Source organism: Tachysurus fulvidraco, chromosome 4 (assembly GCF_022655615.1).
Source record: "Tachysurus fulvidraco isolate hzauxx_2018 chromosome 4, HZAU_PFXX_2.0, whole genome shotgun sequence".
Lineage (NCBI taxonomy): Eukaryota > Metazoa > Chordata > Actinopteri > Siluriformes > Bagridae > Tachysurus > Tachysurus fulvidraco.
The window spans coordinates 28,181,629-28,209,039 of NC_062521.1; the positions used below are offsets into that span (position 1 = coordinate 28,181,629).

Here is a 27,411-nt window from a genome sequence, read left to right on the forward strand (position 1 = left end):
ACTCTGAAGCACTATTAAATCTCGGTGTCATTATTGCGAGTTTTACACCCAAAATAAAAAAAAACCTCATCTGATCATAATATACAAAATTTTATTATAAAAAAAAGTCTACACAATATTTCGAAAGCTTAATGTCTAAAAATTGTTTGAGGATTAAACTACACATCCGTGTTCCTCGTTTTTCCTTACAATGCCAGTGGAAACAAATTTCATAAAGACAAGAAAGAAACCACAGCTCGAGACAAAAAAAAAAGGCAGTGCTTAACAAAACTGGCTGCTAAATGTACAAAACAGTACATGACCTGAATGTATTTAATCTATACACATCTCTGTACATGTTTTGGGGGAAAAAAAATTGTATTAAAAAAAAGAAAACGCTGTTTCACATTGCAAACAAGTCGGCACAAAATTCCTGATAAATTTATTCGTCGTCGTCATCGTCGTCATCCAAGTCGTCGTCGTCATCATCCAAGTCGTCGTCATCATCATCATCATCTGTGTCTGCCTTCTTGCTGGCTGGCCGCCCTGGTCCGCCTTTCTTCGCACCGTCCGCCTTTGCTCCTTTGGCACGGTATGCGGCAACATCCTGGAATTCGGAAACGTCACGTCAGGAACGTGTGCAGCAGAATGATCGGTACAAAAGCAAACTTTACTTTAACCTACCTTCTCATATTTCTCCTTCAGCTTCCCAGCCTTCTGCTCGTATGGAGCTTTATCCTTGGCTGTCAGCTTGGACCACTGCTCGCCCAGCTTCTTTGCCACATCACCAATAGAGATGCCAGGGTACTCGCTCTTCACCTTTGGTCGGTGATCGGAGCAGAACACAAAGAAGGCAGATCTGCAAAGAACGTACAAGAGACGTTTGAGTAATATGTGCTACATGTTTTGTTGAATAAGACAAACCACCATGTACGGGATATGAATAAAACATACGGTGGCCTCTTGGGTGCGTTCGGGTCCTTCTTCTTCTTGCCGCCCTTCACGGCGCCTTTCGGTGGCACGTAGTTTTTCATTTCCCGGTCGTAACGTACCTTGTCGTTTTTGGCCAGATCCTCGAATTTGGATTTCTCCTTAGAAGACATGGTCTGATGGAGGGGAAAAAAACAAAAACTTATAAAACATTTCCTCCATTTTTGTTTTTGCAAATCCTGTTTTCAAAACAAGGCCACAAGGTGGCGCCCACGGAACAAAAAAAAAGTGAGTCAGAAGATCCGATCAGGAGTTAAAAACAAAAACATGACCTCGATATCTTTATTAAAAAGTCATCTGAGCGTTACACAAACTCTTGCGTGATGCCACAACGACTGCACTTTAATCTGCTTCGACTTAAAACTCCTCACCTTCCATCTCTCGGCGCATTTCTTGGAGAACTCGGAGAAGTTGACCGACGTGTCCGGGTGCTTCTTCTTATGCTCTTCCCGACATGTCTGCACAAAGAAGGCGTAGGACGAAGTCTTCCCTCTCGGCTTATTAGGATCTTTCCCCATAACTTTTCAAAGTCTGAAATTAAATAAATAATAATAATGAAAAAAACTAAATAAACAGCGTTAAAGTTTTGCTAAACAAACACAAAGCAAGCGTTCAAAACAACTCTGTGTGGTGACGTCACTGCGCGCAGGTCTGAACCGGTTTAATCCGATCGAGTTCCTGCTCAGAACAATAAACAGCCCTCCATTTTATTTCCCGCCTAAACTGCTGACGAGTGACTCTACAGTATGTCGAAAAACATTACACGGCTTTGTTTTAGACGGTTGTATATTAAATTCCGTGCTGCAAAACGACACTGTGATAATCGACATTACAGTTTGCAAACTGCGAGCTTGACTTTGGCGCGACTTTCGTTAGCAACATGCTAACACTTTACCTCAGCGCTCAGTGTGTGGCGCGCGCTCACTAATCTACACAAATAAAAAGTCAAACTAAACGATTTAACTTTACGGTACTTATTATTATTATTGTAATGTTTAATTGACTAATTAAACGAGCAGGTCTGGATACTTTTAAAACAATAATGCGTGAATATATAGATAAAGACATAAATATAGATATAAAACTATTAGAAAGAAATACTAAACACGTACCTGATTTCAGTAACGTGTTTTTTTTTTATTTTCTTTTTAAACACGAAAACACGGAGGACGAAACTTACCTGTACGTGTTGAATATTCACTCAGTTCAGTACAAGCAGAACTTCTCTCAGGTGCTGTTTTGTATGTAGTGCAGGGCGTACAAACTTGATCACAGTCCCACAACGGCTCCTCCTTCAAAGCCTTAATCTGATTGGCTGGAAGCTATTCAAAAATACAACGCTTCGTTTCTGATTGGCTGTTAGGCTCAACAACACGTATCCCTCTCACCCCTGAGAGATAAACGGTTAACACCCAGGCTGTGTTCCAAAAAGAGCTGACATTCGACACGCACTGCATCCCGTGACATTGAGGATTAGACCCTAAGTAGTGCACTTAGACACTGAGGGTTATGTAATTTAGGATACGGCCACCGGATGACGTTAAGCTTTACTATTGGCTGAGGATGGATTTTAAAATGTATGGCGGATCTAGTCGTTGTAGAAGTTAGTAGTGTTTGGATCTTAAGCAAGTAGAAAGAAAGACATAATAAAAATAAATGAATTTATATCGATCTGAGAAATCAACATGCATTCGTTAAGCCTTGAAGTTTAAAAAGAAAATGGTTAAAGTTTGTTTAGCTTAACGAGTTGTCTTACTAGAAACACACGTTTTTGTTGTTTTGTTTATGCAGCCGCCATATTGTTTATTATTGGCGCGAAAACAAGACACAAGGAGACGAAAGATGACAGATAGCTGTTTATATCTGACTCTACAATTGTACCTCTAAATATAAAATAATAAAATGGCTGTACTTTATGTACATATGTCCCATTCAGTTTTTTAGACCATGCACACACACATATGCATGCTATATATGGATGTATGTGTGTATATACAGTATATATGGGTGTGTGTGCATGGTCTAACAAAACTAGATTATAGTGAGTTCATCCATTGGTGAAAAGTACTGAAAACTCCACACAAGTACTAATTCTTAATGATGATTCACATAGTCACATTCAGTGAACTTTAATAAGAATAAACACATTTCTTCTAAAACAGGCTTTTTAGCTCCACCTGAAAACTATTTCACAGTTGAAACCCCTGAATGTTAAATAAGTGCATCATTTATTTGTTAGAACTCTGTGAATTAATGATAATTAAATGTATGATTAGTTAAAAGACTTTTCACATCTGTATTTTGTTTCTCTTTCCGTTACTTGCTAGTTAGTTTACTTGATCCTGATAACAAAGGAAGTACGGATCATCCATCCGACCATATATTAGTGTAATTCCTTGTATGGTAATCAACATCAGTTTAGCTTAAATATTTTTATAAATAAACTTGACAGTTTCATTGAAAAAAAAAATACTTTGGTACTTTGGCTATCTTCCAAACTACCTCTAGTACTGCTGGATGATATGAAGACTTGATTAGGACGCTAAAAATTGTAATTTAAGTATACTCAAGAACGTGTATTGTTGTAGTTCACATCTGGATTTTGTTCCTTTTTGTTTTTCACTGACTTCCTTTGCAGCAAACTCCACATTGTTGGGTAAGTGCAAGTCTTTGCTGTAATTTGACCCATTTCTACTGGAAGTCCTCACAGATGGTTGCAAACACTTCTAGACACGAGAACTCACGACAGATTCACACAAGCGACTAAAAGCCTATTAGGCTTTCTCCATAATACTGTTTCTCAATTCCAGTACAGGAATGTGTTTAATGTTGACGCATTCTTTCTTTACTCCGATACATCCTTGTAAGACTAAAATGTGTCATTTAAATGTGCACTGAATTATTTTAACTGTTTATTAGAGTTACTTTGCCTACTGTTCCTAAACTTTGACATTGTTTTTAAGATTTGGAAACCAGTCAATGGGCCAGTCATATAGGTGAATTCACTAAAAATATAATATCTATAGCATATGTAGTATAGTATATACTACTATAATATAATATTTTATATATATATATATGTATATATATATATACGTATATATGTATATATATATATATATACGTATATATATATATATATATATATATATATATATATATATATATATATATATATATATATATATCACTTTTCAAATGACTGGTTTTTAGGTTTCTACAACTGTAACAATTCTTTTTTTTTTCCTTTTTTTATTAACTCCAACACCTTGACTTGTGCCGGTCTACAAATAACCGGTCTATGTTTGCCATGAGACTCGATCATGAAGGGCTTCATTTGAGTTCAGGTCCGTATCCAGAGTAGCTTGTATTAGTACAAGCTACTTAAATACACAGTTCAAAATTTACTACAAGAGAACTCTTCAAAATTGTAGAATATGTTTGTGGTTTATCTTGCTAAGTTCTTGTTTGGAATAAACGAACAGTACGATAGTACCACTTTAAATTGTATCAGTGAGTCTTAGAGAAGACAAGAAACATAAACCAGACTTGACTAAAACTCCAGCTCCTGCTGTACTTTGCATTCAGATGCTTCACTTAGGCACTTCACAATGAAGCACTTTCTCACATGCTAAATCGGCCCGGCAACAATTAACATAATACTGTTACCCCAGCCTTAGGATTAAAAGAGACACTTCATGCTTCTCCCTCCAGCAATCAGAAGGATAGATGTTGGCATTGATGACGATAATAGCCGTCCAACAAGTTTAAACAATAGGAAGGCCACAGGGGATTTGAGGTGTTTCAGGACTTTGAAGTTGCCACATTTACTTTACAATGACACACAGCTGAGAGTTTTTTGAGCACACAAAAGGTGTGGATGAATGGGGCAAATTGGCCAATTTGACTATCTATTTTATTTGCTGCAAGAGAGGAAATGTTGAAGAAGTGAGTCACAGTACCTTTGTTTTGTTTGTCTTCTTCTTCTTCTTTTTTAATAAAATAAATAAATAATAAAATAAAATAATAAAATAAATTTGGCTACTTATTTTTTAGTGCTACACATGACTATATGTATATACTCTTATTGAGTGACATTGATCAGATGCTCCAAGCTTACAGTGATGTAAATATCTAAAAACGACATAGTAGCTTAGGACAGATAGTGAGAGACTAAATGTATACCTGCAGGATCGCCTTATCCATATAATGGATCTAAATCTAAAAAAAAGGTGTGTGGGAAAGTAAAAGGAAAGTAAATGGTATTTGTATGTTGTTTGGATAATATATTAAAGGTATATTTTAATATATTTTTATATCAGTTTTCTATGGAATTCACAGGTCTTCTTTCTGAATGCATCAATACTATTGTTTTTTTTTTTCTTTAATCATCGTGTATAGATTTCCCAGATTTTAAATAATGAATAAAGAGCACTCTGTCATGGTCCAGTCCCTTCAGCTTTAAATGAAATTATAATTATAAACATGGCAGGAAGATTATGTTCTTTGGAAGATCATAAATCATCTGTAGAGATGGATATCTTTGATCATTCCCAAGACATGTTTCACATTACTGATGTTCTTATACTTACATCAAATTAGTTGTCTGCAGACTTGTTTCTTCCCAATATCGTTCTTAACGAGTTCCTCTACAGAAACAGTATTTCTTTGTACTGGTCTGATATCAGTACACACAGATACTGCACGTTTTGTCAGGTTAGACCAAATCCAGCTCATAACTGACGATGAATCACATCCTACCATAAGATTGTATTTATCCAATCATAACCGGATAGCCTGATCCTTAGTTATAGCACAGTCTGTTTTATTATTTTTTTTTTTACATTTTTGCCATTTAAATGGGTTGTAGAAATTCTTGGTAATTTCTGCCAGGTCTGCATGTTTGAGGTGATTTGAGAATTGAACCCAATAAAGGCACGATGGTATAATCTCACCCACACATACATTACATCTATTAAACAAAACGGCACATAAAGCATTTCTTAACATAAACAATATGCTATTGTAGTAGAGTTATACATTGATTAGAACAGGGAACAGATTGATCATATGAGTTAGATTATGGTTAGTAAATGAAGAGTATACCTGCAGAATGGGACAACCTGCCAAGGACAGATTTATATTTCATTGGTACATATAACTTGTTATTGCATGTTGTATAGCATAATTAGCACAGAATGCTTTGCCATTTTGTTTTTAAGAGATTTCTGTCGTCGTCGCAACCATTCGGTTCACTCAAAGTCGCATTTCGGACGTTTTGCACGGGATCACAAAGGAGATTTTCGACCCGAAGAAAACGGCCCTGTAACAAAAAAACAAGTGTTTTCAATTTTAGTTATTACTCAAAATAATAAAGTAATCGGAAAATTGACTTCAAGGAAAATATTTAAGCAGATTTTTACTGATAAACTCAGGAATGAATTTCGGATCACAGCACGCCAAGGAATTATACAACAAATCTGAACTGAAGCTTGCCTGCATGCCTGGCAGTAGTAAAAGCAGTGATGGTGTACAGAATTGGTCATTAATTATTAAAGCACAATCTAGGCCATATCGTATTACTTACAAAATACATAGATGTTTGGTTGATTTAAAAAAAGTGTGACGTCTTGCATTGTAAGACTGTATATTTTTTTCTTATTTTTCTCCTGCGGTAAAGCTTGAGTACTTCATCTGGTGTTACTTTGATATCCGTTTACTCAGGGAGTAGCTAGCTAGCTAGTAGCTATAGAAAGCTGGAATGAGTCTTAAAGCCCAGGAATGACTTTTCATTTTTGCACTCCCGGGTTCCATCATCGTGAATTCAATGTTTTTTTGTTTTCTTTTATTGAGTTTCATCAAGCTGAACAGGAAAACTCATGTACTACAGTACAGCCTCATTGTGTTTATACCGATAACAAACACCTGCAAACTTTACATTCATTCAGATTCATCCACAAACGCGGCAGAGTGGATCATTTTCCCGAAAGACGATCTTAAATAAAGATTGTATGTGTTGTCAGAAGATTAGTGGCGGTGATGTCAAAGTCACGTGACCGCATGTTAGGTAATTGGTTGTATAGCCTTGTAAGTTTCTGAAGATTGTAGTTAAGCTATAGAGTTTATTGTCTTCAATAATCGAAAAGTTAATGAACAATCTTGTTGGCTTTTTGTCGAGGGAAACAGTATGAAGCCTCTGGAAGGTTGGTCTACAAAAGCTCATCCTCCCTGCAGCACTCTTAGAAAGCAAAGGAGGAAAATGGTGTTATTCATTAGGGGCTTATAGGTAAACATTACACTGAAGTTACAACATAAAACTCTGGTATGAAGTATTCAGAGTTACAATGCAGTCTTTCTTTCTTTCTTTCTTTCTTTCTTTCTTTCTTTCTTTCTTTCTTTCTTTCTTTCTTTCTTTCTTTCTTTCTGAGTCTGAATATCTGAATATAAGCTTTTTAATGAAGATCACTGTGGGTTATTCAGGTTCTCTTCAGAGCACGTGTTACTGCCCATCCAATACCGTGACCCTGAAGTATATGCCAGCATTTCATTCTCCCCACATGTGCGTATTACTAGGAATGTCATAACAATGGTTTCTGTGTTCAACAGCAGATGCATGACTCCATCTCTGTCACTCATGGGATCTCCATTCTGACTCTCGACAAATGCTCCACTTAGTGGCAGAGCAGTGCAATTACCTGGGGCAGCAGAGGAGCTCGAAGAGGTTACAATAACAGACTACATCACACTCATCCCCCTCCCAGTAATGGTTTTGTAGTGAGTCGATGGGTCTTATTCTCTGCAGTCCAGTGTCATGGCAGTTTCTATCCTTCACAAGCTTTTTGAAGCAGGACACACGGTTCGATGGACTCGCATCTCCGTTATGTAACCCGAGCAGAAGAACGACTGCCATGATTAATACTTTCATATTGTGGTCCTGAAAAGGAAAGAAGTAAATGCTGTTTTCTCTTAATGTAAATGGAGTATCAGTTGCACAAATAAAAGTCTACACACTTTGTGTTTAAAAGTCTATTCATTACGATTAGCACAAATATTATTATGACTAATGATTCATCATTTATCAAAGGCCAAGGAAATATAATGGAAAGTTTGTTTCAAAATATTATGATACTATATAGATTATATCGAACATCGGCCAGCAGTAAATAAATGTTACAAATAAACAGAAACAGGATTTCAACAAAATACAGGTGCCTGAAAACACAGCTGGATTTGCTGGCCATTGCTGGCCATTGTTGGTGAAGCGTGTGGAAACACTGGAAAGTTAATAACTCAGCTATTATTATACTCATAAGAAAGCAATCAAGCAAAGCAATGCTTCGGCTTCACCGGGAACAAGGAATCGGGGAAGAAGCTAAATAAATCTTTTTGAATCGATGTGTTCATTAAGCTGATTTCGTGGTAATTCCATTCAGCCAAATATCATTACAAATCAAATAACCATTAACAAAGACATTCTGGAGATTCATAAAATGATAACACAACCCAAACTTTTTAATCCTATATGCAATGCATAGTCCAGTACCTGTGTGTGTGTGTGTGTGTGTGTGTGAGTGCCTCTGTGTGTGTCCCTGTGTGTCTCTGTGTGTGTGTGTCTGTGTGTGTGTGTGTGTGTGTCTCTGTGTGTATCTGTGTGTGTCTCTGTGTGTGTACATGCTCACCCACATGGAGTGCTGGAGTGCTGAGATGTGGGATGTCTCATCTGGATGAATCTGGATGCAACTTGTACACTGAGAGTTCCTTATATCAGTCATCACCCCCCCCCTTCCCATGCCACGTCAACCCACCCACCCACCCACCCATATAACTAACCACTTCCCACATATATCTACAGTACCACCATTCATTTATTATTTATACCCCAGCGGTGTTGAATTCTCAAATCTGATTGGTCAGAAGCTGTTGACAAATTTACTGTAACAGCAGTTTTGACCGTATTCACATTAACGGTCCACTAGTGGCAGCTTATTGGTAGGAGAAAACTGATAAAAAGTCTAGGTCTTTTCTTCTTTCACACATACAGAAATATTGTTTTCGCATGTCACCAGTCACTGTTCTGCGAAGTCACCATCTCTCGCTACAAATTAACGTGTAATAACCCTAAACCAAACAGTCACTTTGTTGATGCGAGTTGTTGCATGTGTGAATGTAGCATCGGTCTTACTGTTCATGCAAATACATACCCAGCAGCATATATAGTAAATAAAACATCAATAACAGAGTCTGATCTCACATGAGATATAACTCACCCTAACTTGCAAGGCCAACGTGACGTTATGACGTTTACTGACTTAATACTAAATACAGAAGAGATAACGATGTTTATAGAGACAGATGGCTCCTGCATTTAATTTCACCTCACTATGCTGTTTTATTCTTCATTCTGATTGGTCAACAGCTGTAAATCACAGGTTTATATTAACGCGCTGGTTCTAATAACCCGTTCTGCACAAAATGACAATAAACACAAAATGATTACAACGTCAAACATAAATTCTTTATTAAATAAAAACCTTTAAAAACATTTAATAATTTCTGGCCCATAAGAGAAATAAAACAATTTGTGGTGTTTTATAATTTAAAGTTAATCAACTTTGAGTGGGAACAGTAACCCCGTTTAATGTCAGGCTGCGTTATACGTCCCGTCATTGATTATTTTTTTTATATTAGCTGCATCTTGTCGTGTTTTATCCCTTACGTACTGCACGTGTTCCAATGCTAAAGCTACAGCAGTCTGTCTGTCTGCCTGCCTGTTTGCATCATGTTTGGCTTTATTCACCAAACATTAGTGCATTTGTTGACACAAAAACTGCACATAAAAGAAGGCAGTATGAAATCATTCTGATGTAATTCTCTCCATAAGTGAATGTAACTTTTTAGGATATCCAAAGCACATGTGATGAACCTTTTAAACCAGTAAGACAGAAAAACAGTTTACACTTAGACTGTCACCATTGTTCAGTGTTGATTTACATGGTTCCATCAGCGAGCGTGTACTGAGTAAATGAGTGAAGTGGATAGAGAGACATGCAGATTTGGGTTGCTGTAGCAGCATTGAGTCTAACTTGGACTTGTGCCTCGATAAAGCACAAAAGCCCACACAGTTACACTGACACGTGCGTAGGGCGAGATAATCACTGTGGATTGTGTGGCATTATTCACTATTAACTATAAGGATAATTTATTCATTCATTAATTCATTCATTCATTTTCTACCACGTATCCGAACTACCTCGGGTCACGGGGAGATTGTGCCTATCTCAGGCGTCATCGGGCATCGAGGCAGGATACACCCTGTACGGAGTGCCAACCCATCACAGGGCACACACACACACTCTCATTCACTCACACACTCACACACTACGGACAATTTTCCAGAGATGCCAATCAACCTACCATGCATGTCTTTGGACCAGGGGAGGAAACCGGAGTACCCGGAGGAAACCCCTGAGGCATGGGGAGAACATGCAAACTCCACACACACAATGCAGAGGTGCGAATCGAACCCCCAACCCTGGAGGTGTGAGGCAAACATGCTAACCACTAAGCCACCGTGCCCCCCCCACTATACAGATCATTGGGAATAAAATAAAGTTACAGAATAATGTCCTGATGCAGTTTTTCTTTCTTGCCTTAAGGTCTCCAATAAGCCAAATATTATGGTGATAATTTGTTGCTTGGTACTTGGTATTCCTGTGACATTTTAGCATCTATGTGCCACAGTGATGTTGCATTGAGACAGTTTTATTGCAAGTGAAGCTCCAGTGGTGTTTTTAATGAAAGAAAAAAATGTAAACAAACCCCCCAAAAAAGGGAAAACAGTCAGGTTTCAGTATCGGTTAAACAGGAGCTTCTTTTCTCACTCATCCTGTTCAATCAGTGTTCAGTGTTACATTAATGTGACATCCACACGCTGGACTCAAAGCTCCAGAATGAAATGAAGCAACACGACACTTGTAGCTACACGAAGTTGTTGATCTGTGAGATGATGAGAACGGTGACATTGTCTGTGGTATGAGGTTGAAATTTGAAGCTTTGGAAGCAGATGAAGAGATGGATTTAGATGGAGATAAAGTGAGGATGAACAGCATTGTGGTTAATGGAGGAAAGTAAATCGAAGGAAAATATTAGGCATGATTTGAGTCTTAAGCACAATGAATATCGTATATTGAATTTCTAATTATATATACAGACTGAAAAATGCATAGATTTGTATGAATTTAGTCAGCTATTGTACCGTTACGGGTTGGATTGTACACTCTGCTTTACAAAAAAGGTTATTGCAGCAGTCTGTCATCCCAGAGCAGTCAAATATATAATTATAAATATATAATATAACTAACAATATGTGCAGGGTCATGTGTATTAATGTTGTTCCACCCCAGTTTAAACTTCGTGTCAGGATAAAGGTTAAAGATGCAACATGCTCTCCACCATCTCCAACATGGACCTTAGATAGGACTCAACCTCAAAACTAACATTTTTAATTCATTATACAAATTGTTCTTGCACGCCTGAAAAGGAAATGCAAACCATTTACGTTGCAGCTCTGTTTGAACTCAGTGGCGCCACCTGCTGTTTATGTATTGTATTTTGTTTCTCTCTTTTTTTTCTTCTTCAGAAAACTGAATGTATTATATATCTTCTTCTCTTCTGGGAATCATTTCCACTTGATGTTGGAGCATGGCTGTGGACATTTGTGTTTATTCAGCTACAAGAGCATTTCTGAAGTCAGGTACTGATGTTCGATGAGGAGGTTTGGGGTCCAAACAAAAAAAAAAAAAATTGTGGGTGATATTTGACGCCAATTTATTTGACCATCATGTTCGTAACACTGTCAAAAGTCAATTTTTCATCTCAAAAACATTGCCAAATTATGTCCCATGTTGACTTTCTCTGACTGAAATGTTCATCAACGCTTTTGTTTTTTCACATCTTGATTACTGTAATGCTTTGTCTAAATTACAGTAAGTGCAAAATTCAGCTGCTAGAATTCTGACTAGGATCAGTGCAAGGGAGCACATTACACCTATCCTGGAAAAATTGCACTGGTTTCCTGTTAGTTTTCGTATTGACTTTAAAATTCTCATGCTCACTTATAAGGCCTTGAACAATTTGGCAGGGCTAAGGACATGTTAGTAGTCTTAGCCACATAAAGTGCAACTGTGCAACCTGGTGCAAACAGTGCAGGATAAGACAAACAAGACAGTGCAGGAAAAAAGACAGTGAACGACAAAAAACAGTGCAGACAAAGTTACAAGACAATACAAAAAGTACAACAAATGCAATACACAAAAGACAATAAACAGTAACAGAAACAGCGCCGACCGACCGGTGTATATACTGAATGCTAACAATACTTTGTGCAGTAACATTAGTAACATGCTCTACGCTCTTCTGAAGCTGGTCTTCTGACTGCACAAACAACACGGCTAAAAACGTCTTCCTTGGCTCCAAAATTGTGGAATTCCCTGCCCTCAGAGATTAGGAATGCAGAATCCCTGGGTGTTTTTAAACCATACTTTTTAGGGTAGCTTTTATGTGATTTCTTTGTTTGTTATTTATTGGCTTTTTATTTTTGTATGGTTAGTTACTTTTAAAGGTGCTATACAAAATAAAGTTTATTATTATATTAATCAGTGTTCCAGTTCGGTGTTCATTGGGTTTGGCTCAGATTCAGGGCTTTAAGCATTGAAGTGCAAAGACAAATTATACAACTGTATGCTTCCAACATTGTGGGAATAGTTTGGAGAAGAATTACATGGGTGTGGTGGACGGGGGGTGCACATACTTTTGGCCATAGTAGTGCCTTATCTTTATTTTATGTTATTAAACCACTGTCATAAAACTGCCTCACAGAAATAAGAGCACGAATGATATAACTTATTTTGTGAGACATCACAGAATGGGAACGTTTATAATGGAATTTATTTGTTTATAAGGTCATTTATTCAAGAGGATGGCAGCTGTGACGTCACCTGGCAAACATGCTTTCAAGTCTATTATCAAAATTAATAAAAAGAAATAATGAACAGACGAAGACAGTTTTCTGTGCTGTGAATTGTAAGTCATAGTTTGCAAACTCTTATACGAGTTTAGCGTTTTCTACAAATACTGTGATAGAGCTGTATTATTTTATATAATGCTTTTTATGTTCATAAAATATTTAACTTAAAACTGAAAATTAGCAAAAAAGACTATCATTAACTTATTCGGTTTAGACATAGATCTATAAAGTAAACGAGGAATAAATTAATAAAAAAGAAATAATAGCTGATTTTACAATCAAAAACTGAAACAGAATTAATGTTAGCTAGATAATTGTGTCACGTGATACAAAGCCACAGTTTTATTGGCTGTACTATTACCATTTATTGCCGATTCAACGTTTACAACCAAAGTGCAGTGCTTGAAGTTTACTAAATACAAAATCTTCAATTAATTTAATTCAATTGAATTCATTTTTATTTGTATAGCGCTTTTAAAAATGGACATTGTCTCAAAGCATCTTTACAGAACATAAACATAATATAAAAAGTTTAATAATATACAAAAATTAATATAATACAAAAATATAAGATTAATATTAGACTTTTATTTAAACATGTTTGTATTTAGGGGGGCACGGAGGCTTCACACCTCCAGGGTTGGGGGTTCGATTCCCGCCTCCGCCTTGTGTGTGTGGAGTTTGAATGTTCTCCCCGTGCCTCGGGGGTTTCCTTCGGGTACTTCGGTTTCCTCCCCCGGTCCAAAGACATGCATGGTAGGTTGATTGGCATCTCTGGGAAATTGTCTGTAGTGTGTGTGTGTGTGTGTGAGTGAATGAGAGTGTGTGTGTGCCCTGTGATGGGTTGGCACTCCGTCCAGGGTGTATAGGCACAGGCTCCCTGTGACCTGAGAAGTTCAGATAAGCGGTAGAAAATGACTGAGTGAGTGAGTGAGAGTGAATGAATGTTTGTATTTATTTGTAATGAACAAGTCTGAGGTGATTGTGGTGCTGTGGTGAGGAAAAACTTCCTTAAATAGAAGAGGAAGAAACCTTGAGAGGAACCAGACTCAAATGTGAACATCATCATCATTGTGTATTGATTAGGAGGTTGTTGTCCTTAAAGACCACATGGAGTTGAGATCTTCTCTTGTTCCAGTACTTCATGAAGCGGAGCACAACTGGAGCTGCTACATCTATAGATGCCTCAGGATGGAGAATGACACTTAAGGGAAGTAAAGACCACATTCAGATCTCAAATCTTTATAGACTGAAAACTGTGATTTGTTCCAACTGGTTTACTTTAAAAAACAAATACTACCTTTTTTAATATAGATTTTTTATATAGATTTTTATTGGAAACTAAAAAAACACGAGGTTGATTCATATTTACTTGCAACTGGGCCAAACACCCCTTTTTAAATTTATGTAATTTTTTCATTTTTAATATTTATATATTATTTGTCTTACATTATATTTGTCTTGTTTATTCTCTTTAACAAATTCAGACCAGGCTTTAGCATTATTTTTGTTGATTTTCTTTCTTTCATTTCTTTCTTTCATTTCTTTCTTTCTTTCTTTCTTTCTTTCTTTCTTTCTTTCTTTCTTTCTTGTTATCAGTCTGTATGTATATTTATTATTTTTTCCCTATTGAACGGGACTTTTGCACTTTTACCTCATATAATATAATATATAATATAATAAAACAAAAATGTTCTCTTGAAAAAAATAATTAATAAATATAAAGCTAAAGCCACATTTAAAATATTTAATCCACTTATCCTGTTTGAATCATTTTAACAAATGAAAATAAACCATCATGTTTAACCTTTAGTCCTGTGTAATTTATAGATATCATTTTAAAGTTAAATATAACAAGTAAAATAAAAGACAAAAAGTCTTTCTGTAAATCAATAAAATAAACAAACTCTTTGTTCCATTCTCTCCATCTCTACACTTCAAGTATTTTTTTCCTCCTTCTCTTGTATATTTACCTTAAAGAGGATTCAAAGAATGTGAAGAATTTTGGGACACCTTTTCTATCAAAACTATTTATAGTATATTCATCATTCATCATCACTGCATTCAAGAAAATAAATGATTTTATATAGAAACTTTTTTATATAAAAACTTAATTTTAACAATAAATATTAGGGGCTTCCTAGGTAAGGGGATACATTTTAAATAAAGTTTAACTTTTGTATTATTATTATTATTATTATTATTATTATTATTAGTAGTAGTAGTAGTAGTAGTAGTAGTAGTAGTAGTATTATTATTATTATTATTATTATTATTATTATTAGTAATATATAATAATAATAATAATAATAATAATATAAAAGTATTATTATTACAACAACAACAATCATTGTCATCATAATTCAATGTAAAACCTTTCATATTTTCATACTTATAAGCTAAATTTAATATAAACTTATTTTGCTACTTACCATAGCCAATAATCCCTTTTTCTTTTCTTTTTTTTTTTTAACAGATTTTCAGTTTTCACGGATAAAATGGTATAAAGCACAAGACTTGATCATTGACTTGATCACTGGAAAGCCTGATCATTGTTTTGTTATTTATTTATTTATTTATTTATTTATTTATTTATTTATTTATTTATTTATTTATTTATTTTAACATATTTATTGTTTAATTGGAGGCCAGTGAAAAATATCCCTTCTCTGGAAACATGCGTAAATTATCATCATTGAACACAAGATGGCGCTGTTAGGAAAGCCTCACTCGGTTCACTATCAAGGATAATCAGATGACAGAGGCTATGATTATGATTGTATCATATGTAAATATTGCTTCTGTTTTTAAATTATGTTGCCTGTGCGGATTTGAAGTGCTTATAGGTGGAGGTCTGGAAAAAAAAATAATAATAAAAAAAAATCCGTTTCAGATTATGAACCTTTTAGATTCTTCAGGCAATAAAATGTACAGAGAAAAGTGTTAAACCTTTTATTTATGGCAAACAATGTAGTATAAGTGTGTTAATTGTGATGCGGAATCGTTTGGGCCACAGGCATGAGAAACACACCCTGCATCACTGTACTAAATCTGAATGAATTTGTTTCCACGGTAACAGCCATCACAGCCTGGAATATTGGGTATCATTCTTGGCTGTTTTACAGACAGACAAAGCCAAAACACAGCTGCAGTATTTGTGTGTGCTTGTGAGCACTATAAGCTCTCCTGGCTGTTATAGGCCTCTCAGATGAGTCACTCGATAAAGAGGAGGCTGTCTAAACTATGGCACATTAGCTCAACATGCAGAAACGAGGAATAAAAGTTTGTTGCCATTGTGACAAAGCTCTTGATTTACGACGTAACGCACCATCCCTGAACGTAGTCACAGATTAGGTTTAATGGAGCTCCACACTGACAGCGTGTACATTCCCACAGGCTCTGCGCTAGCTATCAGCAGACAGAAATCAACAGCATAAAAGCCTTTAAAGATGGACAGGGCCTCCTGTGTTAAAGCTACTGCTGAGTCACATCAGCTCAGAAAGGCTCTCTGATGATAGCGTAATCTCACCGTGTAACTAGAGACGCTGTCACCGATGCTTTCTTACCACCGAGCTCCTGAACAGTGTGTCTGTGGGAGATCTTAGTCACCAGCTCTACCGTGGTAATACACTCGTCGCTGTCTGGATGAATATTTGATAAATACACCTCAGCGAATATCAGGTACAGAGACACACTGCAAATAAGTAAAGAGACCCTGAATAAAGATAAATGTTATCTAATGTGTTTTCATAATGATTTAATTGTATGGAAAATCGAATTAATTATTATGTTCATTCTATAGGCAGATATTTTTGTTTCTTTCAACAAATAAATGCTAGAAATAAGCAAAATGATCTTTCAGTAGAATTTTTTATTTTTTTTTTGCAATGGTATGGAAGCAAGTTTTTCGAAGATCTTTAACTTCTATCTGAAATACTGCTGAGACACAAGGAGTGACAGCCCGAGGCCTCTTTCAGTTAACCACTGAGAACTGATAAATACTCACACGCTTGGAATCTTAAAATGCTGCTTATCAGTTGCTGAGGTGAATAAAGTGTGTGTGTGTGTGTGTGTGTGTGTGTGTGTGTGTGTGTGTGTGTGTGTGTGTGTGTGTGTGTGTGTGTGTGTGTGTGTGTGTGTGTGCGTGTGTGTGTGTGCGCGTGTGTGTGGTGGGGTAGATGTTTAACAGACAGATTTCCAGACTTCTTTCTTTCTTTCTTTCTTTCTTTCTTTCTTTCTTTTTGAGCAGATGAACTGACATATTTTTTGTAAATATATATATAATTTTTTATAATTTATCTATATATATAATTTTTTAGTAAAAGAAGAGAGTTTTAGCTCAACCCCATGCTAGTATCAGCCCTAAGAACTTTTCAGAAACACACATCTAACTATATTTATGCTCTAACTGAATTTCTATCACTTAATTCTATCATCACACACGAGGAACGTTCCCACACAGGACACCACGTTTCAGTCAGCCAAGCTGCACCGATACGAGGGATCAAGGGAACCATATTTTTTACTTTATGACATCATTGAGGCTGAGGCTAGAGTCAGAATGAAGACGAAGCTTCTTTCAATAGAAGTTTATTCTTTTATTTCTGTTCTGGTTATTTATAACAGAAGCCATATGATGTGTACAGTGGGTTAAAGACTGCTTAAATAAACCCATCATATTCATCAGTTCATCTCACTTCTTTTTATTCTCTTTCTTATTCTTTAATTGTTCACTTTCTGAAATGTTCCAAAAGTCTTCTTTTTTTCCTTTTTTTCTTTGATCTTAATTCATTTTTCAGTCTTTTCTTAATCATTAGATCTTTACATATCTTAGCCTTTCTTTTTTCTCCTCTTTGTTACTTCTCTTCTTTCATACAACTCTTATATCCACTTTCATACAACTCTCAATTATTTATCTCCATCAAACCCACTGATTTCCAAACTTTTCCGTAACACAAATAATTTAATGTCTACAATTTAATACACAGTGGAAATACGTTTAAGAATAGTAAAATAAAAGGGTCCACGTATAAAAATGATTGCCATATTGAACACAAGCCTGTAAAACAACCAGTAAAAAAAAAATCATAATTTGCCTTTGCATTTATAAGTTGCTCCTAGCTTGTTGGAGAACCTCATGCAGTCCATCTGTCTCTGCAGGGAAAAAAATCCCAGACAGCCTTAATGATGTTTTTAATCATAAACATTGGCCATTACTTAATAAGGTCCATTATGTAACAAAATACAAAGATTTCTCTGTAAGGTTATTAAAGATAATAATACGAATGTTTTACGAAATACCTCTTTTCCCTCTACATTTGTACTGAAACACTAAGGCATGAAATGTTCTTTACAAACAGACCGTTATCCAAGACGATTTGTAGAACGATCGATGTGTTGATTGTAAATACCCGACTGCAATCCATAATTACAAACTACTGGATTTGTAGCAACATTGCAGGGGATTGTGTCATCTTTTCTCTAATGCATAAACTTCACATTCCTTACATATTCAGTCTAGAGTTTCTCACGTGTTGTTATTTTCCTCTCTCTTGTAATAAGCTTTGGCAGACGAACGTAAAGTTTACTTTCTCATTTTGTCTGCGATTGGGGTCGCTTGCTGTGCGGCAGGCATTGATGCACCGTATTGGCATGCATAAAACGCCCCATCATCACGCTTGGCTGGAAAACAATGATTGTGCACATTTTATGACATCTATCCTTAAATTGTTCCCATTTGTAAAATGCTAATATAGCTGGATTATTACTGACTGGGCTCCATGTTGTGTAACGTGGTATTTAAAAAGGAACGAATGTCCGCCGGCCAGGCCGACCATATCGACCACCCTCGCCAACATCTAAACAAGGTGCGGCGTTTCTCTCTGAACATGATCAAAACCACTCTGTGGAAAGCTATCAAAGCAGTGGGGTGTGGTGGACCTCAAATAAGCTGCCTGCAGCCAGCCCACCCATGAGAGGCCCTAACACTGCCAGAGCCTTTCGTGTAACCAATAAACATGAGGTCACGGAGCCCGAAATCAATCTGACACCCACTTACTAAATCAATACATACCTGAAAAGCAGACCAGTAATGCACGCTGCTTTAGGAGAGAAGTTTTTTTTATACTTGTGTGTAATAATAATTGGCAGTCCTGAATCAGTCCTGTGCCAAAACAACTTCATGTGGATGAAGTGGATTGATTTTTTTTTTATCTGGATCATTTTTTAATTAAATGTTGACAAGTTTGTTTTAGATACAACTGATACAACTGTCATTTTCAATGAATATCAATGATTTTGATTTATCGCTTTATTGTTAGTGAAGTAGGTATGAAAAAGTGTGTCTGGGAATAGTAAATGGGTAATGTTGACTAACCCCTCCCATCACACACACACACACACACACACACACACACACACACCCTTCTCTTTCTCTCTCTCTCTCTCTCTCTCTCTCTCTCTCTCTCTCTCTCTCTCTCTCTCTCTCTCTCTCTCTCTCTCTCACACACACACACTCTCTGTCTTTCTCTCACACACAAAAAACAAGCATTCATTAATGTATCAGTTTGTAGTACAGTTCTATATATTTACAATTTTGAAAATATTTTATTTTATTTTTAGTGTCATTTTATTTTTATATTATTATTCCTATTATATTTATTATTATTATTATTATTATTATTATTATTATTATTATTATTATTATTATTATTATTATTATTATTATTATTATATTTATTATTATTATTATTATTATTATTATTATTATTATTATTATTATTGTTGTTGTTGTTGTTGTTGTATTTTTTTTACACACGTGGAGAGAGAGACCCTATTTTTCATATATTCATAATATTAAAATATTACAGAGATTAAATACACCACCGTGCGACTCACATGTGTGAGAGCATCGGACCCAAAGACCTCTGGCCTAAATCAGGCTGCACTATCAATACGCCATCACATGCTTGTGGAGTTATAGATGGAAATCAGATTCTCTTTCTCTTATTAAATCAAACTACTTTAAATAGTTTCAGTGTTGAGCCTCAGGATTATCCAGATGGGCTTTGTTTTGGGGAGCAAGTTTCCTATTCTCTATCACATAACATGTTCTTAAGCCTTCAGTCTGGCAGGACTGAAACAAGATAAGCACACGTAACACCTGATGCTGGTGCAAGGCAATAAACTCAAACATTCACATGGCTGTGTGGTGTCTACTTAAGCATCTCATTGCCTTACCCTCTTCACTCAGTGTTTTGGTTGTTGTTTCAGAGAGAAAATTGAAACTTCCTGTACAAGTGGGTTTCCCAGCCGTGCGCACTGGACGTCACAACTGTGTGGTGTGTGTGTGAAAATTGTATCATGGCTATCCTGTTCGTACTCAGACATAGATTAAATCTTTAACATGTTTAGTGCATGAGTGATTTTCATAAATGTCTGTTTTATTTTTTTCTTGAACAAACTGAACAACCTCAAAATGAATCTGTGCAACGGTGATCTATTGATTGATATATATTTTAAATAAACAGGCTATTAATCATCTAGACAGTCATGTCTGTCTATGAATATCTGATGTGTTTGATTTGGAAAGGTATGGGTCTCTGACCATGAGAGAGCATGCAGATTGGAAACATATCCACCACGCTTGATGGTGGAGAGGGGGTTGGGGTGTATGAGTAGGGAAATTGTTTATGTGCTACCCAGTGAAAGCTGACAGACAGAGAGAAAGAAAAAGAGGGTGATGGTAACCTGGAGAGAGAGAGTAGATAGCTGTCATCGCTGTGGTTTTACACAATCAACCACAGACTGTTTTAGAAAATCTTCATTACCACCGGTGATGGATTGCTTAGGAATTTTTGATCAGAAAGTCTCCTGAATGGTGTGAGGAGGTCAGACTGCAACGGTCTCAACGCTTCGCTCGCCAAACTCTAACATGCTTCTCAATAATGAAATATTATGAAATATTATGCTAACTTATGCTAACGTATCCCCTCTTTTGGTCTTTTCTGCTGATGATGAAACGCTGCGAACGCGAGCGTGACTCAAGGCTTTTCACTGGAGCCGTTCTGTTAGCTCTTCTTTCTAAAAGGTCACATCCTGTGCTTTTATTAGACACGTCTCCAATACCTCATTGTATCTGTGACAAGCATTCGCTGGATGTTTTGCATTATACTGCATGCCATATGAGGATATTTTGTACCGCCCACTGCCACAAACACAAGAGCAAAGGGGCGGGCGTGGATCAACAGATGTGTGGTGGTTTTTTGTTGTTGTTTTTTTTTTGCCATATGTTTAATACAGACCAAGAGAAAGACTGAGATTAGAGATTAGAGAGGCCAGGGACAAGAATTGCAGGCACGGCTTTTCAAGAACGCTCCACTTATAGCTCTCATCTCCCTTTGTGTAAATATTTCATGACTGGCTGATAGACGCCATGACATGCATAGCTTGATATGATCATCTAGGTTACGTTATCAAAAACTTAAGCAGAAGAGATACGTGGTTACTACAAGGTCATTGCTTCACCACTGTAGGTCATGTAGCGAGAACACTAAGACCGAAAAACCTTATAAGCTGTAAGATATAATGTGTTAATCAAAATACTTAGTGATCCTCAAAGTACAACCTAATCCACTGAGCTCATGACTCTTTATGGTATTTAATTGGATGTTCAATGTTTAAGAACTTTTTTTTTTACTTCGTTTTTAAGAACTTTGTTTTTAACATCATCTCAGATATGCTAATCTTACTTAAGTTGGCTTTAAGGCAGTAACAAATTACTTTTTTATGGCTGTAAAACTCCACTTCATCCTTTATATATTTATGGCAGGAATTTAAGTTTAGATCATTACAGATCTGGTAACGGGGTAGAGGCCAGTCAGAAGACACCTACTTTATTGCCCTTGAATACAGTATAGTGCGATAGACTGAATATACTGCACCTTTGAACAATGATGTCCTGGAGAGCATCTGCTGCCCTTTTGGCAATAATCTAGGTGTCATGTGACTGGCGGCTTCCCTGCTGTTCCACAGGAAACACAAATAGAGGATAAAAGAATATTCACTGGGCAGTTTTTAATTTGTTAATGGTTTCTCACATATGAAATCTCTCATTCCTCATTATTGATATCGATCTATTATTATTATTATTATTATCATTATTATTATTATTATTATTATTATTATTATTATTATTATTATTATTATTATTATTATTATTAGTAGTAGTAGTAGTAGTAGTAGTAGTAGTAGTAGTAGTAGTAGTGAAAAGGCTAATATTTTACATTGCCTCTTTTTCAAATGTGCATTAAATTTAAAATGCAATTGTATAAGAATTTATACAAATCAGGGAAATCAAAGCCAAATAATCTAATAATTCGAGAAATAATAATATTGTAGTTTGCAATTACATGCGGTCCTTAAATAATACGTCAAAGCAATTTAAATACACCAGTCAGAGTCTGTTAGTCAATAGCTTTCACCACATAAGCAGAGAATAAAAACATTTCTAGATTATTTATACCGTATGAACACCCCCCCCCCAACTGCTACGAGATCCTATGGATTTAGTACTGTAAGTTTTGGTTGAACAGGCATGTAGGCGATTAAGTTGGCTTAACTGGGCTAGTATAAAAGGTTAATGCTGTTAATAGTCGCAATCTGGTTATTATTGCACTAAGACTCCTCTTATTTTAGTCTGAACGAAGGGAGAAAATGGCCTGAAGCTGGTTAGGGTCAGTCAATGTCAATCCGCTTTAGCGTTTAGAACTAAAAACACCGTATTACTTTTACTATTAGCCCTAATGAGATGGCGAGGTTGTGGCCATCATTAAGAGTTTTGTGCGCCGTCTTATCATATGTCCCAAATGCTCAAAGAAGCACAATTTCAATTGTTGACGTCTTTTACTTAAACACCGTCGTGAAATTTTCCAGAAAAATAATGAAAAGTAACGTCCGAAAATTAGTTTTTATCGCTATTTTGTCTTTTTATCGCAATTATTCACCAAACTTTGAAATTCATCAAAAATAAATGCAATCTCCCAAAACATCACATCATCATTATCATCACCATTATCATCATCACCATCATCATCATCATCTATCTCTCTAAAAGTGAACTTAACTTTGCGATACTATATTACTTATTTTGTTTTATGTTTCACTTTATTCCGAGGCATAAAGGCGCGTGAGTTCAGTTTTTTTTATTTTCAAGGCGTATTTAACGTTCATACAGTAAAATAGTTTAAAAGCATATTCCTATGTCTGCATTGTGGACATAAAGCGCATGGGCAAGGATGAGCGTAACGCGTTATTAACAATTCTGATCTTAATCATAATAACAACAGTTCTGTTTATGTTAAATGAACACTACATTATTATTATTATTATTATTATTATTATTATTATTATTATTATTATTATTATTATTATTAGCAACAACAACAACAACAACAACAACAATAATAATAATAATAATAATAATAATAATAATAATAATAATATTGCCACAGCTTACATTATTGCGTTCATTCAGTTGACAGTTAGAGCCAATTATGGTTTTGTATTACTGTGTTACTTCTTAACATCAAGGCAAAACCCCCACTTTCCTTCAAACACACCACGCATAAAGCCAGTATTAAGCCTTTAAATCCAAGCTAAGCTTTTTTCTTTCCGTGTAAATGCTTTACTTATTTTTTGCTCAGTGCTGCTATTAAAAGACTCTTTTTAGGAAAGGTTATTGGCAATAATATCTTTATCCTAAGTCCCTAGTTCCTTAACTTCTATATTTCTGTTAATGTTAGACATTTCAGCGCTATTTAAGATAAATCAGGACTTGCATTAGTTTATACGATCGATGATTTATAAATATTACTGTGCTTGCTCTGCACTAATAAATAAAATAATAATAATAATATTAATAAAAAGCTTTTGGAATTATATCTGTTCATCTGATTTTTCTGCCTTTCCTAATATGCATGATTAGGACGTTCAGTTTTGTTTACTGTTATTTACATATAACCTAAACTCAAAACGAAATGCTTGAACACAGCTTAGTTGAAACTTCCAGGAAGGACTTTTGGTCTATAGAGTAACATGTATGTCCTTTAATATCGTTTCATTTAATTTAAGTAATAATGATTAGTTAACATTTTGAACATTTTGCTTCCGATTCACTGAAAGTCATGCCATTCGTGAAATTATTCCCAAATTTATCGAATAATCAATAAATCGATTTATCGCTGAAGTATCATATACATGGACCCTCTTAAGTTTCTTCATGACTATGGCTATAAAACCGTCAAGTAAATGATGACTGTAGCGTCTCACTGTTAGAAATAATTAATGATGGAGGTAATAATAATAATAATAATAATAATAATAATAATAATAATAATAATAATAATAATAATAATAATAATAATAATAAATAAAGAACCTTGGGAGTGTGGCGGCTGCTATCAACGCGGGCACACACACCATGACTGAAATGGGTAAAATATCTGAAACCTAGTTTAAGCAAGATAATTAATCATTAATTAAAAATAAATATGACAAAGTTGAGCTGGCAAAGTGAACTATTTTTCCACCGTATACCAAGTGTCTCTTACTGCAGTATCTCTCTCTCTCTCTCTCTCTCTCTCTCTCTCTCTCTCTCTCTCTCTCTCTCTCTCTCTCTCTCTCAAACACACACACACACACACACACACACACACACACACACACACACACACACACACACGCAGACACAGTGGCTGGCCTTTCAGACTGCTACCGATGCATCAAAGTGTCGTACTTTCTTGAAGCATGTATCAGCGTGCTCAGAAGTATAAATCAATTAATTGGCGTTGTAATAATCTGGAAACAGAGATTTATATACATACATAAATATATATACGGGGTATAGTTTTGTGTGTGTTATTTATTTATTTATTTATTTATTTATTTATTTATTTATTTATTTATTTGTCTTTAACAAAGATGTTAACCATTTCCACTTAAAAACTAAACGAGCAAAATTGTGTGTGTGATCACATGATCGATGGCCCGTCTACAAAAAGTGTGTGTGTGTGTGTGTGTGTGTGTGTGTGTGTGTGTGTGTGTGTGTGTGTGTGTGTGTGTGTGTGTGTGTGTGTGTGTGTGCGCGTGCGTGCGTGGCTGCATACGTGTATGTATATATGTGTGATGCGGGTTTGTGCGTTTGTGCGAGTTTGTTTTAAAAGTTTTTCAGTTTTTCAGGGCAGAAATAAATATTCGAGGACAGCTGGATAATAGGTTACAGGTTACAGGTATAATAATAATAATAATAATAATAATAATAATAATAATAATAATAATAATAATAATAATAATAATAATAATAATAATAATTTCATGTATATACCATGCAGCTGCTATGTCGCTATTTCCCCTGTACACTTAACACGCCGTTATATTATTTATGTGATGGAAATTGTGCCATTAGCTTAGTAGGTAAAACATTATTATTATTATTATTAGTATTATTATTATTATTATTATTATTATTATTATTAGTATTAGTATTATTAGTGTCTAATGTAATATTATTTCAGAGGTATGTCGTCTTACCGTAAGCGACTTCTCCATGAAGTTAGTATCAGGACGCACAAGTAAAGCTGATATTAGTTTCTCAATCGTTTGCCTGTCATTGCAGTAAGAGCATTATTTGGTCTCCATATGAAGCGTTCCTCCAAATCTACAAATGTGAAATGCATTCATACCAGAAAATCCCCGGACTTAACCGTGGCGTCCTCGCGCACTTACTACACTACAGTATAGTATACAGTAGATCCCGTAGTGTAGTGCGGCAGTGTGCGGTTTGGGGGAAGCGTCCTACAGTAGCGTCCACCTGTGAACTGTCACTGTGACAAGCAGCACAGAGCAGCACGGCCTGATCTTCCTCACCATTACACTGACAAAATACTCATTATAAATTGTGACTGAGCGCTAACATAAACCCGCGATTATCTGTGCGTCTCGTCTCGTGTTAGAATTTTTCATAGTGCACAATTTTTACAGTATATAATGAAGATATTTACAGTATTTTGTTGTTCTAAATTTTAATCAGCAAATTAACAAATCAACTATTTTGTTATTATAATCATAATTTTATGTAATACGGGTATAATTTATAATTTGTTTTTTGGCCTAAAACGCCCCGCAAAGATAGAAATGAAAAAATGGCATTCATATTAATTTATCTGACCTCTCTAACTTCGAGAACAAATCTTATCGCACCGTAAAACTACTGCACTGAATACGGCAGAACAGTTTTGTCCCTTTATAGATGTGCACAGAAAGCTTTAAAAAAAAAACCTAGCAAACAAACAAAAACTACAGGTAGCTTAACAGGGCTTGGTTACACGATTTATTATTATTATTATTATTATTATTATTATTATTATTATTATTGTTGTTGTTGTTATTATTATTATTGTTATTATTATTATTATTATTATTATTATTATTATTATTATTACTTGCTTAAAGTTTATTTTACGTTCTGAACAAAATGCTAATTTAACATAACATATTAAATTAATAAACGGTCTGCTGTTTAATAGAAATACATAACCTAGTATAATAATAATAATAATAATAATAATAATAATAATAATAATAATAATAATAATAATAATATACACGCACAGTTTATTTTAATTGGTATGTAGATTGCAAAACATGTCTTGCATGTCCATATCACATGAATAAATATTAATAAAATCTACCTAAGTCTAATAAATTCAGCTGCAGATATCTATAACTGAATGCGGGGGGAATATAGCATAATCCTTTTGAAATGACAATGGAGATAAACACTGACGTAGCTATATTATATTATATTATATTATATTATATTATATTATATTATATTATATTATATTATATTATATTATAATTCTTTGAACTATCATAAGCAAGGATTTTTCCAATAGCTACCTAACCCATAACGCCCCCATCTGCCTTCAGTAATGGGTATAATAATGACATCACTGTTACTATTTTTCGCTATGGCAGCAACGAAGAGGTAAACATTTTTATTTGTTATACGTAATGAATCTTTTTAAAAAGAAGGTTATTGCATTTGAATTTGGACTGATGTTTTCGCCATGATCTCCTCCTATCAAACAACAATCCACAGTGTGGAAAGTCTAGGCCTAGTACTAATCTAAATCTTACTCTATAGCGAGCCCAAAGCGACTATAGCTGTAGATCTAATGCAAAACTGAAGAAAAGTCAGCAGAACCACAATGACACTGAGATCATGAAAAGATTCAGCCAGCTTCACAAACGATCTGATTCAAGGCTCTTCACATTATTTTCGCGACCATAAATGTTGTTTTAGTAACCCACTCAGTTCTGTTAATAAAGAGGAGTTAGAGATGAAACTGATTTGA

At 35.3% G+C, this 27,411-nt stretch overlaps 2 protein-coding genes across 4 annotated transcripts; both read right to left on the reverse strand.

Annotated features, from left to right (window-relative positions):
• Positions 1-71: 71 nt before the first annotated feature.
• On the reverse strand, positions 72-2,306 carry hmgb2a (high mobility group box 2a). Its single transcript, XM_027178298.2, has 5 exons — positions 2,150-2,306; positions 1,341-1,500; positions 934-1,085; positions 664-838; positions 72-586 (listed from the first exon to the last, which is right to left on the reverse strand). The coding sequence occupies exons 2-5, from the start codon at positions 1,485-1,487 to the stop codon at positions 422-424; spliced, it is 639 nt and encodes a 212-aa protein (XP_027034099.1). The 5' UTR covers positions 1,488-1,500; positions 2,150-2,306; the 3' UTR covers positions 72-421.
• A 3,507-nt stretch (positions 2,307-5,813) lies between these two features.
• LOC113662611 (scrapie-responsive protein 1) lies at positions 5,814-25,797 on the reverse strand. Of its 3 annotated transcripts, none has more exons than XM_027177566.2 (3): positions 25,583-25,797; positions 7,665-7,903; positions 5,814-6,292 (listed from the first exon to the last, which is right to left on the reverse strand). In XM_027177566.2, the coding sequence occupies exons 1-3, from the start codon at positions 25,598-25,600 to the stop codon at positions 6,226-6,228; spliced, it is 324 nt and encodes a 107-aa protein (XP_027033367.2). In that variant the 5' UTR covers positions 25,601-25,797; the 3' UTR covers positions 5,814-6,225. The 3 variants fall into 3 exon arrangements, with proteins under 3 accessions (XP_027033367.2, XP_027033387.2, XP_027033377.2); XM_027177586.2 differs by lacking the exon at positions 25,583-25,797 and adding an exon at positions 8,653-8,742; XM_027177576.2 differs by lacking the exon at positions 25,583-25,797 and adding an exon at positions 8,649-8,733.
• Between the last annotated feature and the right edge of the window lie 1,614 nt (positions 25,798-27,411).

What these genes read in the sequence shown, in the direction of transcription:
- hmgb2a (XM_027178298.2), bottom strand. Translation starts at nt 1,487, where the DNA reads ATGGGGAAAGATCCTAATAAGCCGAGAGGGAAGACTTCGTCCTACGCC. An exon ending in AATGCGCCGAGAGATGGAAG is followed by an intron (nt 1,086 to 1,340) that starts GTGAGGAGTTTT and finishes CCCCTCCATCAG; the next exon opens with ACCATGTCTTCTAAGGAGAA. An exon ending in AACGCACCCAAGAGGCCACC is followed by an intron (nt 839 to 933) that starts GTATGTTTTATT and finishes CGTTCTTTGCAG; the next exon opens with ATCTGCCTTCTTTGTGTTCT.
- LOC113662611 (XM_027177566.2), bottom strand. An exon ending in GAGCTCCTCTGCTGCCCCAG is followed by an intron (nt 6,293 to 7,664) that starts GTAATTGCACTG and finishes TTTTTGTTACAG; the next exon opens with GGCCGTTTTCTTCGGGTCGA.